Here is a 16,351-nt window from a genome sequence, read left to right on the forward strand (position 1 = left end):
ATTTGATGCTTTGCAAACTGGACTCTAATCTCAACACACTCATGGTTCATTTTCACTGGCGGAGAAATGAACCATCTCCGCTGTGACCTTTGTGTGACTGTTTTAATAAAGAAGAAGAGGCACACACTTTGTGTAGCCGTCTTGTATAGAATGTGTGTTTCGGTGCTTGCTCAGGCTCATGCACTGACCGAGCAGATTCCAGCACTGATCTGTTTGACCTCTTTGTTTATGCTGCCTTCCCTGTCCTGTGATGTGCGTGCTCGTCCATGAATGGAGCTCTGTGTGGACGCACACACTCCGTCCTCATGATTTGAATACCGAGTCCATCGCGCGAGTCTCTGGACAGAGAGATGACAGTGATATGATGTTATCCCTTACAGGAAAACTGATAAACCTACATGTACAAACACTCTGAGGGACATTGGAGAATCTACGGTGGCAAAACAAGCAACTTTAAATGAGGATAAATCTAAATTCTTGTTGTTTTTGATTTCGTTAACACACACTGAACATTTAAATCTCTGATCGCGGCCATTTTTGGTGTGTGTTTGGTTTTTGTAGCTCCTTTCTAGAACAGAGCTCGTCTGTTTGTAATGTTGTGTTCTCTTGTCCTGTGTTGATGCTACTTCAGAATTATCCCTTGTTGTTAGTCAGTCGTCCTCTTTTCAATATACTCACCACTTTCTACAGTTTGTGTGTTGGATGTTGTGTGCAGAGCTTTTTATAAGAGACGTCTGTGGAGCAGAGGGAAGGTAGAAAACTTAGTGTTCATCCTATCTGGTTTATCTGCAAATTAAGATTTTACAACCAATGTTTATGGTGTTATACTTTCATACGTTAAATGTCGGCTATTTCAGAGGTCTATACCAAGGGACCCAACTTATCAAAATAAAAGCTCTTAAATGCAGCTTGATGCAAAACATTGCATCAACAAAAGTGCCATTGTGCTTTTACTTTGTAGAAAATTGCTTCAGAAGAATTGATTCTACAAATGTTGTCATGATGGAGATCAGAAACCGTGAATGTCTCCGTCAGTCTGATCACTGCTCTAGTTCAACTCCTTCCACAAGCTGCCTGTTAACATAGTGCACCCCCGCCCCCGCTGACGGCTGCAGAGCGCTGGTTGTCTGTTTATTACATTTTTATTACAGCTGTATATTGATATTGATATTCGCACCACATTTGACTCTGCACTTCGCTGGGCCATTAACAACACATGAGCCAAGTGTGAAGCTGATAAGATTAACGATTGACGAGATATGCGATCTATGGACAGACAGAAGAGCTGAACTCAAATGTTTGTCTTTCACATTCTCCGTTCAGACATGACAACACAAATGTCTGTAGTGTTCAGGTGAGGGGGGGGGGGGGGCTGTACCAGGCCACAGCACATAATCTTGGTAAACTCTCTTGACATCTTTGTCTGTGTCATCTTCGAGTATGGCTCCTCTTCTTCATCCTTAAGTATTTGTTTTTGTTTGGTATTTTTATTTGTGCGTCTGATCTGTGCGTGCGTGCTAGAAACGTCACCAACATGCTAGCTGCCAATCCTCCGGAGGATCTCCGGCCGTTTTCTGACATGGGATCATTCGGACATTCCCTGGGGTTCTTACCTGGGGCTGCTTGGAGAATCTGTGGAGCATGTCCGGAGTCTCTCACTTGGACACGTGCGTTCTGACCTTCAGCTCCTGGAGAATGTCCGGAGTTCAGTGCACGTGTGAAAACAGACGTTAAATCTACCTTTTTGTGTTTTTTACTCTTTTCAGTAGAAAAGTTCACTTCAGCTCCCAGATTTCTGTTCATCTGTGGGGGCGTGGCCTGCAGCGCTACGTCACTGGCGCTTATATATGCTGCAGCTGTGGCGGCGGGCTCGCGCTGCTGAGACAGGCAGAGCTCTGCGCGCGCTCACGGACTCGCTCTCAGCCACACACACTCACACAGACACACACACTCTTCCCCCCAAACAAAGAGAAGCACGCGAGGCAGCGCAGCATCATCTCACCCTTTCAGCCGCGAGAGCACGCACACTCTCAGATCCCCCCCCCTTCCCCCCCACAGAACCGGTCCGGTCCCAGGCTCGCGCGCACAGATCCAACCATGAGCACCAACGGCGCCAGTAACGGAACCAGCGACATGCTGCAGATCCAGTTCGGGCTCATCAACTGCGGGAACAAGTACCTGACGGCGGAGACGTTCGGCTTCAAGATCAACGCGTCCGCCTCGAGCATGAAGAAGAAGCAGATCTGGACCCTGGAGCAAAGCGGCGACGAGTCCAACGGCAACGTGTTCGTGCTCAAGTCCCATCTGGGCCGGTACATCGCCGCCGACAAGGACGGGAACGTCACCGGGGACAGCGAGAGCCCGGGCCCGGAGTGCCGCTTCGTCATCACCGCGCACGATGACGGCCGCTGGTCGCTGCAGTCCGAGCCGCACGGCCGCTACCTGGGCGGCACCGAGGACCGGATCATCTGCTTCGCGCAGACCGCGTCCGTGGCGGAGAAGTGGAGCGTGCACATCGCCATGCACCCGCAGGTGAACATCTTCAGCATGACGCGCAAGCGGTACGCGCACCTGAGCTCCAAGGTGGACGAGATCGCCATCGACCGGGACGTGCCGTGGGGGGTGGACTCCATGATCACGCTGGTGTTCCGGGAGCAGCGGTACCACCTGCAGACCTCCGACAACCGCTTCCTGAGCAACGACGGCGCGCTGCTCGCCACCACGGACCGGAGCACCGGCTACACGCTGGAGTTCCGCTCCGGTAAGGTGGCCTTCAGGGACTGTGGCGGCCGGTACCTCGCGCCCTCCGGACCCTCCGGCACCATGAAGTCCGGCAAGAGCGCGCGCGTGGGCAAGGACGAGCTGTTCGTGCTGGAGCAGAGTCACCCACAGGTGGTGCTGACCGCGGCCAACGAGAGGAACGTCTCCACCCGGCAAGGTGGGTGTGGTGGGCCGGTGAGTGTGTGCTGCAGACCCGGTGCTGCATGGGTCACTGTGAGTGTGTGTGAGAGTGTGTGTGTGTGCAACAGACCCGGTGCTGCATGGATCCCTGTGTGTGTGTGTGTGTTTGTATGTACTGTATGGGTCACTGAGTGTGTGTGAGAGGGAGAGAGAGAGCAATAGTGTGGGTGCTGCAGGCCCGTTACATCTCTCTGTGTGTGTGTGTGTGTGTATGTGTATGAGTGTGCGTGTGCTGCAGGCCTGGTACTTCTCTGGGTCACTAAGACTGTGTGTGAGTGTGTGTTGCAGCCCTGGTACTGCATGGGACATTGTGTGTGTGTTTCAGTGTGTGTGTGTGGCGTGTTGGTATCTCATCCCTTGGAAGAGGAAGAGTTAAAGTGATGGAATGTCAGACTACACCCCCCCTGCAGCATAGACACACAAACACACACACACACACACACAGTTATGGTGGCCTATATATTCCCAACCAGGAGGTCTTCCTGTATCTGCACATGCACGTTTTCATGTCTCAACGTTCTCCATGTAAATATCTGACACTGTCTCTCCAGTGTCACATGTAAACACACGTGCATGCTCCTCGTGCACGTGCGCCATGCATCATTCAAAGGTACAAGTGGCACCAAGCAGAACAGCTCCCTGGTTAGAGATCAGCATTTCACACATGATGCCTTTTTAAAAACAGTAAAACCCTTAAAGTGGACGAACCCTGGTCCACATTAACTCTGATGAGCAGAATGTGAATCATCTTTATTTCCCTCTCACAGCTCTGACTCCCCTGAAACCCAAAACTAGACCTGCTGAGTTTATCGTCCTCTTGCAGCTGAGGCTTGAACGTTTCTGGCCGGGTCGAGGTTCTTTAGAAGTTGACGTTGCAGGCTCGGGGGGGGGGGGGGGGTGATTGTCCCTGGCTGGTACCGATACTTGGTCATAACTGTCTCCAGGCGATCTCACTCCTGACTTGAATGTTTCTTTCCCTCTGTTTTTATCAGATTTTATCAGTGGGTTTTTGTGTGTGTGTGTGTGTGTGTTTGTGTGTGAGGGATAATTCCATCCATGTGTGTGTCAGCTGTAGGAGTGGGCAGAGAAACCAGTTTGTCCCTCCGCCTTCTTTCCTTCCTTCCTCTCCTTCTTTTTCCCCTCGCCCATGCTTCAATTTTCCATCCTGGTCTTTCTCGCCTCCTTTCACCTCTCCCCTCATTGTTCTTTTCTTTTTCTTCTTCTTCTTCTTTAACATCGCTCACAGCTTCCCCTGATGCCTCGTCCTCCTCAGCCTCCCCTTCCCCCCTCCCCCACTCCTCCCTTCAGGCCTGGCTGGTGTGTGTGTGTGTGTGTGTGTGTGTGTGTGTGTGTGTGTGTGTGTGTGTGTGTGTGTGTGTGTGTGTGTGTGTGTGTGTGTGTGTGTGTGTGTGTGTGTGTGTGTGTGTGTGTGTGTGTGTGTGTGTGTGTGTGTGTGTGTGTGTGTGTGTGTGTGTGTGTGTGTGTGTGTGTGTGTGTGTGTGTGTGTGTCTGGGGTCAGTGTCGTCCCTCATGCCGCACACTGGACTGGGTGTGGAAATAAAACAACCGTCTTTTGTCTCTGTCCCTGAACTTGACTGAGGAAAGATGCTGGTTTTGATGGAAACGTGTGACTCTGAACAAAAACCATCATCATAGGTGTGATTTGGTTTGAGACGAGGAGAACGGAGAGAAGCCGAGACTCAGTGGTGCTGTCCTGTCTGCAATGAATGATGGGATATAGTAATTAATGCTCTTTAAATCTATATTTAGCTCCTGGTTAAAGAGGAGAGAGAGATGGAGAGAATAATGTGTGGTTCAGTGGTTTTGGTTCCTATTTTCAGAAAGTATGATCTGTCTCTCCTTTTGATTTCCCTCTCCTCGGTCTCTCTCTCTCTCTCTCTCTCTCTCATCCTGAGCCTGTTTGTTCTGTTGCTTCGCTTTGTTTACTTGTCACTGGGATATTTATCCACTTCTCTCTCTGACAGGAGTCGACTCCTCTCTCTGTCTCGGGCACAAAATGGAGGCCCGGTTTGAAGGTGGCTGTTGAATTAAATATTATCTGAGATGTATTTATAGCTGGGAGTTTGACGTCCTCTGTAACCGGAGCATGAATTTCACTGTAATAATCCCCAAGCGGAAAAAGAATGTGTGGAGTTTGCCTTTTTACTCGTGAAGAAGGCAGCAGGAGATTCTCTGGTTCTTTCCACGTCTTCGTCTTCTTCATGAATGCCTCGTCTTTTTCAAGGTGATCTGTAGAATGACATGAAACTGGCTGGAGACCTGTACCATCTTGAGATCTTGGTGGTATAGAGGAGAAGTCTCCATCTGTTGCAGCAATTTGGTGGCAGTGGTTCTGTTGGTTCTGTTGTTTTTTTGGTCTGTTTTTAGTGCCACAGATATCTTACGTCCCACAAGTGACCTCTAATGTCTAATGCCTTGCTCAAGGACACTGGTTGGTTGCTCTCTTGGGTGATTGGACCCATGTCCTCTCTGCTCTGTCTGCCACCCCGCAGCTCAGATCCGTCCCTAACGAGCCGGTGGTCTGAATCTGGTCTGAAGAACACGTGCCACTCGCCAACAACCGGATCGGTGTGCCGTGGATTTCAATGTTTTGGGTGAAATTAAACCGGCTCCAGATGATTTCTAAACCGACAGCTGCTCGCGGCCCTTATCGGTGGCGGCTTTCCGGCGGGTGGACCTCAGCCAACATGGCGGTGGAAGCTGGGGTTTTCATAAGCAGCTCAAGTGGGTCAGTCCAAAAGCTGCTTTGTCCAATCAAAGCTGCCGATTTCTTGTCTGGCATTTAATTGACCCTGATGAAGACTGTGATCGCTTCAGAAAATGCTGTGTTAACGTTTGTCATTTCTGTCCTTTGTCCTTCTTCTTTCCCCTGAATCTACAGTCGTTGCTTCCTGATTCCCCAGGAACTGAAAGTGAAGCCAGTCGACGTAAAAGTAGCTCGACTCCATTAAACTCTGACACGTTGCAGAAATGGGTTTTTCTAGGTAATGTCAGAAAGCCCCAGATACAAATGTCCTTTTCTCTCTGACAGATACTGGACTCACATCACAGCAGTGCCTCTGTCTCCGCTAATTTGCACTCGCAGCGTCCGCAGCAGCCGTTAATCCGACCCTGTGCTCGACGCTCGTTTCCGGCTCCTGACGTCCACTCCGCTCGTCCCTGGTCACAAATTCCCTGAGAGGCTGTTTAACGACCCTCATATAGACTGAGATACAATTATCGGTCATTTGGCCTGGAGCTCCACGGCCCATTAAGTGCCCTGTTCTGCCCCTAAACTGAGGTGCGGGTGAGGACTGAGCGCTGGTTTGTCTCCGGCTTAATGGATGAGAGTCCATCACATCCTGTCGGCTCCTGGTGTGACCACCGGGCGTTGACTCCTCTTTACAGCTGATCGGGGACTGCAGGGTTTCATCGTTCTGTTAAGTTGGGACCATGCTTTTATGTTTTTATGTCACATATAGTAACTCTACTGAATAATCGTTGAAATCCTGATGGAATCTGCTTAAAGGCAATCAGGCAGAGCCCCATTGAATGTTCTCTGGATGTGTGACCTCCTGGCTTTATACTGAAAGTGGGATTTGCACGACTAAATCTGTGTCCCAATTTTTTTCCGAGGAAGCTGTCTACACGGGCCGAACCAAAATTAGACTTTGACAGACGAGTGTTGTAATGTCCCTCAGTTCAGTTTTAAAAAGCTAGTAACTCATTTGCTTAGCTTAGCATAAAGACTGGCAACAGTAGGAAACAGCTAGCCAACAAAAATCAACAAGCGTTACAACAATTCCAGTTTTTACACGGAGTTGAAAGTGGAGTTGATCTTCTCATCCGTCAGCAAGAAGATGAATACATGTTTAATGAATCACGTAAGACGTCTGTGGCTCTGGTTGTTGCAGCAGCCGCTCTGTGTTCACATTTCAACACGTAAACCAGTTCACACTGTCACCCTCTATGGTTTGGGTTGGCCTGGTTTTCTGCTGACTCCGGTGCAAAACTCTCAGAAGTGTTGAAATTCGCTCGTCGGGTCAGATTCACCATCTGGCTCTAAATCATGTTTTGTGTCGTGTGAGGTTTAAAAAACAAAAAGTGTGGCTCCGTGTTGCGTCTGGCTGCGACTCAGCCCTGACACCCTGTCTGCATCCTTCACCCCCCCCCCCCCCCCCCGCTGGCAGGAAACGAGACATGGGACTCCGACCTTGGCTGGTGTGAGTTAAACCCTGCCCTCCCTCCCTCACCCGATAGAGGAGAACTACGAGGGCGTCAGTTTGTGCATCCTTGGCGTCAAGTTGTCATCTCCGCTGATGCTTTTATGTGTTTACAGACCTTCAGTATGTTTGTGTGTTTTTCTTTTGTGTATGTGTGTTGGGAGCGTGCCATGGGGGGCTTCCCACCAGGAGGCCTCTCCTCCTCAGTGTCAGCTTCTTTCCCATGGACTTCAGCTGCTCTACGGTGTGTCGCTCTGCTCAGACTGCTCTACTGCTGGTGTCTGCAGCACAGTGAACACAGAGCGACTCTTCAATCAATTCAACCTACATAGTTCTACAACTATTTGGGGCACAACTCTGTGTCTGACCTCAATTTGACATGTTTTGTCTATTTGCTGGAGGAAGTAGGGCTATTAATGTGGTGTGTGTCTGTGTGTGTGTGTGTGTGTGTGTGTGTGTTTTTCAGTTGGCACAGCGTGTAGGTTGGCTGGTAGTGTGTGTGTGTTTGGATCAGAACAAAGGCCGATGATCTGGCTGCCTGTTTGTGCCCCAGCCGGTCGCCTCCTCAGCCAGGCCTGCTGAACAATGGGACGGACACACACATACACACGCACACACACAATTGCACTTGATACAATTGCATGCGTTCACAGCAGGCCTCTGCTGCTGGCTCACAGTCACCGAGGCCAACAATCTGTGCCTGCCGCCATCAGGCTGAATGTGGTGGGCGGGGTGGACAGAGAGATGGAGGGGTTGTTTTCAGGAGCGTGTGTGTTTGTGTGTGTTTGTGTGTGTCTCTGTATTTGATGTGGTTTTGGAGGTTTCTGCATGTGTGGTCACTTTTTGTTGGGTGTGTTTAGCTGATGAGGTTGAAGCTGAGTGCACAGACCCTTGTCCCCTCTCCTACAGGAACCCTGTGAGCTTCACAAACTGATCAGAATAGACGTATGTGTTTGTGTTATACACACACACACAATACACACAAACAAACTCAGCCTCTATCTGAATCACCGCAGTCCTCAGGGCGAGTGTTTTGTCTCTCTCAGTCGTTTATTTTAACTTCTTGTGGGTGTAACCACCAATGTGGTTCTTTTACTTGCGATAACTGGACCAGACTCCAGGTGTGTGTCTATTTGTGTCTTTGTGTGTACACAATGTTAACACAGCTGACATTGTTCTATTTCCTTCAAAACATCTTTGATGGTGAATGTTGTTCAAAGCACCTGGAAGTCTAATTTACATAATTCAAATTTATGGATTTATCTCTCACGATCTGTAATGGAAACACAGTATGATGCAGTTTGCTGTACAACATGTAAATAGTTCACCTTCATTTCCTGGTAAATTATCAGATAGTGAAATTCACAAAAGTTTTTTTTTATAAGTAGATTTTGCGGTTGTCTCTATTTCTATTATCTCTGAACAATTTGACGACTGCACGTGAAATTCAAATGACTAATTAAGTGTTTTTGTTCAGATCTTTTGCTCCAAATGAACTGATCACTTCTTAAGATCGGAGTCAAACTAAGTCCCTGATTGGTCGGCAGGTAACCGTGAGCCTGCCCCGTCTTTAGACACTGAATAATGAGTCCACCGTTTCCCCTCAGACGTTCAGTGCAGCACGTTGGAATGAGATCTTTCCTGTAGGTGAGTCGGTCATCCCTCTCGAGCTGAGGCGCTCCGCAGCAGATGGTTACGCTCCCTCCTCTCACGTAGTAACAAATGGGCCTCCCTGTGCTACTGTGCAGAGTGTGTGTGTCTGTGTGTGTGTGTGTGTTTGTGTGTTTGCCCGTCTATTCGGTGACCTGATTGATGATGGTGTCGTGAATCAGAATCTTTCCACCACCTTTAATGCTCCTCCTTCAAACCCTCTGCAGCTAAAGTTACATTTCATTTTCTCTGACCCGCCCCCTCCACACCATGTGGTTCACATTATGGTCAGTTATATTCTCCCTCTCATTCGTGGGTGTGTGTGTGTGTGTGTGTGTGTTTCCACATAGTTCTGCAGAAAATCAATCTGTGTGCAAAGCCCAGAGTTCTTAAAATGTCTTCAGCACTAATGTGTAATTCTCCAGTGAATAACAACCCATGTACTACTTGCTGTGGGGAAACGGGCTCGTCTGGGATCTTTATGTCAATTAATGAAAGTATTTATGGCAAAAAACTGTTCTGTGAGTCATCAAGACTAGAAAAGTGCTTTATTAACACAGAGCAGTTCCCAGTTACAAGTTTATAACTTCTTCTCTTTCTGGATAGATCAGTTTCAGTTGATATCACGAGCAGAAGCTTCTCAAACCCGATTATGCTTTTTTTTTTTTTACTGTTTATAACATCTTAGGGCAGAATTTAACGAGTTCAGTGTGACCAGTGGAACGAGTTATGAGACTGGGAGAGAACAAGAAACATGGAAAACATGAGATGGGGGGGGGGGGGGCATTGGGGGATAGGGAGCACATGAAAGTTGGTTTGTTTTCTCAAACACATCTTTCTTTCTCTCTCTCTCTCTACACACACATTTACACAGCAGCGCTCCACCAGACAGTTCATCTGGCTCTGTCTGCCCAACCCTCTGGCTATAGGTCCATGACTTCATCATATACAAGAGCTCCCATTGTGCGGCATGACGTGTGTGTGTTTCTGTGTATGAAGGGAGTGGTCCACTGGAGCATTGTGTGTATGTGCGTCCTATGGTCCAGTTTTGTGTGTTTACCTCTTTGTTGCTTTCAAGAGCAACAAATTGAGGTTGATGTGATTTTAATGAGGTCTGGTGTTCTATATACATACAGTAGGGATGGACACACACACACACACACACACACACACACACACACTGCAGATTTACACAGGTCAGCCACATTTAATGTTGTGGGAAATTGGTATGAAATCATTTTTAAGGAACAATTTATCAGTTTTTTTTGTTTTAGCAGCTAATGTTGGAATATAAAATGTCTGAAAAGATGATTGAATGAAGATGAGATGAATCATAAATAAATGGAGAAATAATCTGGAGTTGTTGTTCTGATGTTGGTCCCATTGATTTTTAACCTGATATAATTCTTTTGTCTACTTCAAATGACTAATAGTGATGATGCAGATAGTTGTGTGTTCACTTTAAAGCTGGATAAATGTGTTTGAGCCGTTTCAGGTGTTGCTAATGATTCTCAAGAGTTTAGCGATGATCCACCATGACGACTGATTCTTTGATCTGCACTGACAGATATGTGTGTTTGTGTGTGTGTTTGTGTGTGTGTGTGTGCGTGAGTCAGCCTTCACCAGTCCAAGCTGTCTGGTGTTGCTCATTTAGTGCGTCTGATCCTGACCAGAGGGGGGGGTGTGTGTGTGTCTACATCTGGACTGCTGTTTTTATAATGGTCACCCGCTGGACTCCGCCTCCCGTCTGCATTTCTAACTTAACCCCTCCTCTCTGCACCCAGGTATGGACCTGTCAGCCAATCAGGACGAGGAAGGCGACCAGGAGGTTTTCCAGGTGGAGATTTGCCGCGAAAACCGGAAGTGTGCGTTCCGGACTGCTGCTGGGAAATACTGGACCCTCACTGCTAATGGCGGCCTGCAGTGCACCGCCTCCACCAAGTAAGAGTCACACACTGCTACGAAAAACGGCCTTTTCAAACTAAAACGATCTGTCTGTTTTAATCCTCGTCCATACTGACACTCAGGAAGCAGGTGGTTGTTGGTTTCAGGCAGATTATTAATATAACAGCTCATCTCCTCCAAATGGGAACAGTTGCATTACTGTAAAATACAAAATGGAACTGCACAACAGCTGTTAGCAAAGACAACAGGTTCAGCAACAGTTGTAATTGATTATCCACGTTCTATTCCCCACTGGAAGCAAAGACTAATGCCAGGTGGTTATCTTCCGGAGGAGGGTCATGTGACAGGACCCTGACGAATCAGTGAAGGCTGTGACGCGTACAAAAAGACAAAAACTCTGCACCAAAGTTTTCAAACTAAACCGCAGCCTGTAGTGTTTTTAAACTTCTCTCTTTAGTGAATCTACAAACTCTGAACCAACAACGTAGAAACGTGTGTGTAGCAGGAAACTCAACCAGAGCAGCTGCTCCATCAGTCACAGCTTTTAGTTTGTAGTCCTGTTCTGTAATTTGAGCTGTGACATGACTTAGAAGTGTGTGTCTGTGTGTCAATGTCATGGCAGTGGCAAGTTGTGTGTGTGTGTGTGTGTGTGTAACCTGTAGGGAGTCATTTCCTTCCAGTGGTTCAGTCCAGCCACAGGCTTTTAACCCTTCACCTTCTTTGACCTTTGACCCTGGGCTCCTGTAAGATTTCCCTTCTGAGGCCTCAGAACACATTCAGGAGCTGAAGCTGCTCCTCTCGTCTCGTTGTGCTTCAGTAATAAGTCGAACACCACCTGGTTTGTCTTTTGTCCCAAAATAACTTGTTTTGAAAGTCTCTGTTTCTAATGCAGAGCACGTGACTCGAAATAATCTGCAGATATGAAACAGATGTGACGGAGAGCGAAACAATAATCTGATCCCGTGTCTGATTGGTCGGAGAAGCGTCTGTCCTGAGGTTGACCCCCCCTTTTTTAAAGATAATATGGAGCAAAGATGGTCGTTGACTCTGAGATGGGGGGGGGGGGGGGGGGGGCGTACTGCAGAGCTCTCTCACCAAATTCCTCCATCACATTCTTGAGCGTCGACTCCTCGCAGATTGGACCACGACAGAGTTTTCTCTCACCAGGTCCTCTCGTGGTTTCAGGAGAAACATTTAGATGGAATGTTTCAGAGCTCGAGTTCTGATCCAGGAATGTTAAAGGAACGTTTGGAAGTAAAAACGTTACTGATCCAGTTCCCCAAGCACCACCTGAGCAGATGGAACAGCTGGGGGGTGGATTTCTGAGCAGCCTGAGATCTGACTGTGAATTTGTGTTTGCACTCCGACAGCCCACTTAAGGGCGACACTGGATCACTGCCAATGTAAATATGAATCTCCCTGTTTACCTCTCACGCCTTCACTTTCTCTCCGCAGGTCGGCTAATTGCTACTTTGACATCGAGTGGCGTGGGAAGAGGCTGACTCTCCGGGCCGCCAACGGGAAGTATGTCGCCGCCAAGAAGAACGGCCAGCTCGCCGCCACCATCGACTCGGCAGGTGAGTGGGATCTGTGGGACCGGCCACTGGGAGCCTGACCCGTGGCTAAGTGATTTACTCTGGGACAGTGAGAGTAATGAAATCATGGCTCTTGCAGACTTCAGCACCTCTGGAGGTTTGTTTTTGGTCCATGGAGCCGCTCTCTCCTCTGGGATCCAGCTGTTTGCTTCTTTTGATTTGTTCCCTCGCCATGATTAACTTAGAAAGAAGTTCCATTCCAAGTTAATCATGGTGATTGGAAACATGTGAAATCTCGTGGGTTTGAAAACGTTGAAAAAGCTTCTGCACCGAGATCGTCTCCCTCGCTACAGATTCACATTGAGAATCTGTTTACAGAGACCACGCCCACATCTACATGTCTATTCAGCCCGGGCAAATCGAATTTCTTTACCTTGTTATTGGCCCAGATGTGCTGGTGGATTCTGGGTATTTTAACTTGCTAATGTGAGTAAACATGTTGCTCAAAATCCCTTTGAAAACTTAGTGTTTGATGATTAAGTGAAGATTTGGCACAAAACTCGGCCGTTAGAGGAGCTTGGCTCGTTTTTCTGCCGACGCAGACGAGGAGTGAGCGAGCAGATCCGAGGCGGCTCCGGGTGAAGTCGATGAATCAAAGCTCAAACTTTCACTTTGCTCTGCAGTTTGTGATGAGGAGCCGTTTGGCAGCGTCAGTGCTGAGACTTCAACCGATCATTCACCAACGTCTGCATTTAGATACCGAAGCCAAGTCCTGAGTGATTAAAATGTGTGTTTTGAATTTCACGACACGAGTGAACTCACTGAAACGTGCTCTGCCCCCAGGCGAGAGCGAGGAGTTCCTCATGAAGCTCATCAACCGCCCGATCATCGTGCTGCGCGGCGAGCACGGCTTCATCGGCTGCAGGAAGGTGACGGGGACGCTGGACTCCAACCGCTCCACCTACGACTACTTCACCCTGGAGTTCAGAGACGGCGCCTACAGTCTGCAAGGTCAGTGTCCGGCCGGGGCCTCGGGCGGCTGCAGCAGCTTGTATACAGTTTCATATTTACTCTCACAGCAGCATCAGGCAGCCGGTGAATATCTGCGGCTCATCAGAGGATTTGGAGGAAGCTCCTGCCGGCTCACGAGGGATTAAAGCATTTATTCTTAAAGGGATTCTCATTATGGATTTACTCATTCACCGGCGTTTGTGCCAAAAAGAGGGATTTCATTGGGATGAGTTCAGTGCCTCTGTGTTCTAAAGAGTTAAGCCAAACCTTTTGTTGTCCTCACCCCCCCCCCCCCCCCCCCCCACATCTGACTGACACAAGACGCCTCCCTCACTCTCTCTCTAATCCATCCTTTCCTCCTCTTCCTGCAGACTCCACGGGCAAATACTGGATGATCGGGAACGAGCAGTCGGTGGTGAGCAGCAGCGACACGCCCGTCGACTTCCTGTTCGAGTTCTGCGACTACAACAAGCTGGCCGTGCGCCACGCCCCCGACGGCAAGTACCTGCGCGGCGACCACGCCGGGGTCCTGAAGGCCAACGCCGACAGCCTGGAGACCGCCACGCTCTGGGAGTACTGAGGGAAACCAGCAGCGGCCGCCCACTGCTGCGATGCTGATGAATGAAAGAAGAAGTGTGGCGACCCAGCACGACAGCACGACCTGTCTATACATCTATCCACCCCCCCACCCCCCCACCCCCCCTCTCATCCCCTCCATCAGATCCTTTACGTTTGACTTTATGTTGATAAACTGCACAGGGAGAACAGGAAGGATAGAAGACGAGAAGGAGAAGGAGACGCCTCTCTCTCTCTCTCTCTCTCTCTCTCTCTCTCTCTCTCTCTCTCTCTCTCCTTCCTTTCTTTCCCAGCTCCGCTCTGCAGTGCCGACCTTTATCTGTTGCCATAGTTACCGAGGGGCTGTGCACTTTTGTTCTGCTCCGATCTGATTCGCTGCTCGACCCGCCACTCACTCACTCCCTCCCTCCCTCCCTCCCGCCCTCCTTTGCCTTACGATTGGGCCGTCCCTCCCCAGAGCAGAGCTGAGCCACGTTTAAAGAGCCCCCCCCCCCCCTTCTCCTCTTTCTACCTGTTATCGGTGTGGGCAGCATGGTGGCAGTATTTATGGTGTCCGACCCGGTCTGGTCCGGCAGAGCCACTTCCACCTGATCCAATCCCCCAGAGCAGCTTCATCCACACGACTGCGTTTGAGTTTAGAAATGCTTTTACTTTGAAAACTCCAGAGCTGCATTTTAGTCTGAAAAGGCAGAAACAGAGTTTGGAGAAAAGATGTAGTCGTGTGTAAAGAAGGAGGAAGTGGTTCTGAGTTCTGATTGGTTCATGTGGAATCGGAATCCTTCTGCTTCCCCCAGACCGAGTCCGAGTATGTTTTTGTTTTCATGAGCGGGCCTCGTGGCCTCCGTGTGATATAACTGGAATGGATCTGATAACCTTATGGATCACGATGTAACCGAAGGGTTTGAAGCCCTCCTCATCTCAAGTGTATGATATTGAAATGTAAACCAGTGTCCCGAGGCGTCCTCCTGCTCCGTGGTGGGCGGAGGCGTCTCGTTTCCTGAACCAAACAGGAAGTAGGAAGTTAAAACACGTATCCTCCCTTTTCCCCTCCCCCCCCCCCCCCACACCCACACCCCTACAAGCCAAACCCATTGTCCCCGAGAACTGTATAAAAGAAATTTTAAAAAAATAAATAAAAATGGTGCGGCCACGTATGTTCACTGCACTCACAAGGTGGGAAACACAGTTGGATAGATTTCTAAATTTTTTTGTTTCCATGTCCAAGGCACAGACATTATCATTATCACGGGAGGGAAATGATTTATAGATCCTTTTGAAAGCTGCTCTTTGAATCCCTCAACTGATCCTGAAGCTCAGCCTTCATCCACACCAAACCTCTCCTGATAACTGGATCAACAAGCCGTCATCTCACTCACAGATAACTGGAACCTGTTGTGATCTCACATCCCCCCCCCCACACACACACCTGAGAGCCTTGCCATTAAAACCAAAAAGGCTGCGAGAGCCTGTAACACATAAACAAACCTAAACCCTTTTTCTCTTTGTTTTTAATATCTGTCCGAGCTCCGAGGGGCGGTGTCACGACTTCTACTTGTGTTGGATGTTTTATGTTCCTGACCCGTCGGTCGGTGCAGGTGGAGAAGGGAAGTTCTGCAGCCGTGTAGCACATTGCACCCGTGGGTCCTGCCCTCCAGGATTCTCAACCCCTTTGTCGGCCTGTTTTTCTCCGTAATGCGTAAAGCAGCCGTGGGTTTTCTCTTGATTTGTCTCTTTTACAGCACAGTGGAGTTTACCTTGGCTCAGAGCTGCTGGGCTCTTCAGTCATGAATGCATTCCTCTGATGTGGAAAGTCAGTGCAGGAGCGTGAAACGTTATCGTAGCCGACGCGGAACCAAGTCCATCCCGAGTTCTTTCTGAAGTTTTGACCGCTCACTGCAAGGAAGGATGGAGAATCTACCGACTGGTTATCCTCGGAGAAACCAGCTTCTCCAGGGTAACTGGGACCAGTGCTTAGACTAACGGATGTGGGAGGGTAAACATGTGGTAATGACTGTGCCTTACTCTTGAGTTTCTGGGCAGTAGTTTGAAAAAAAAAAAAAAAAAAAAAGATGGAAAGAAAAAGAATCCACGTCTTTGCTTTGTGTAACTGGAAAAGTCCTTTTGTATTATTGTTTTGTATGTTTTTTGTTTTTTCAATATTGTGGATTAATCTCTCTTGTGCCATTGGTTCACCTGAAATCCAACGACCAATAAAACTGGGATTTGGAAGCTACTGGTCTGCTGTTTCCTTTTTGTTCCACTTGAACTGGGATGTTTTCAAAATCTCTCAAATAAAACCTCAGCTCCAGGTCTCTGCTTTCTCCCACTGTCCAGAGAAGAAGCCAGAACATCCCGGACGTGAACGCTGACATCATGTGGAGGCAGAGTTTACACAGAAGTGATGGGGGGGGGGGGGGCAGTCTCAGCTGTCAATCATGAAGTATCATATTCTTATAGCATCAAATAACTAATGAAAACCAAACTTCCACT

The 16,351-nt window shown here is 48.6% G+C and overlaps 1 protein-coding gene across 1 annotated transcript; it reads left to right on the forward strand.

The window, feature by feature from the left end:
- Nucleotides 1-1,890: 1,890 nt before the first annotated feature.
- On the forward strand, nt 1,891-16,094 carry fscn1a (fascin actin-bundling protein 1a). Its single transcript, XM_062407766.1, has 5 exons — nt 1,891-2,938; nt 10,619-10,775; nt 12,195-12,316; nt 13,118-13,285; nt 13,657-16,094. The coding sequence occupies exons 1-5, from the start codon at nt 2,098-2,100 to the stop codon at nt 13,863-13,865; spliced, it is 1,497 nt and encodes a 498-aa protein (XP_062263750.1). The 5' UTR covers nt 1,891-2,097; the 3' UTR covers nt 13,866-16,094.
- Nucleotides 16,095-16,351: the final 257 nt, after the last annotated feature.

This window comes from Platichthys flesus, chromosome 16 (assembly GCF_949316205.1).
Source record: "Platichthys flesus chromosome 16, fPlaFle2.1, whole genome shotgun sequence".
In the NCBI taxonomy this organism is placed as follows: domain Eukaryota; kingdom Metazoa; phylum Chordata; class Actinopteri; order Pleuronectiformes; family Pleuronectidae; genus Platichthys; species Platichthys flesus.

Excerpts from the sequence above, each read along its gene's own strand:
- fscn1a (XM_062407766.1), top strand. The coding sequence starts at position 2,098 with ATGAGCACCAACGGCGCCAGTAACGGAACCAGCGACATGCTGCAGATC. Across the intron at positions 2,939-10,618 it reads GAACGTCTCCACCCGGCAAG|GTATGGACCTGTCAGCCAAT; the intron begins GTGGGTGTGGTG and ends CTCTGCACCCAG. Across the intron at positions 13,286-13,656 it reads CGGCGCCTACAGTCTGCAAG|ACTCCACGGGCAAATACTGG; the intron begins GTCAGTGTCCGG and ends CTCTTCCTGCAG.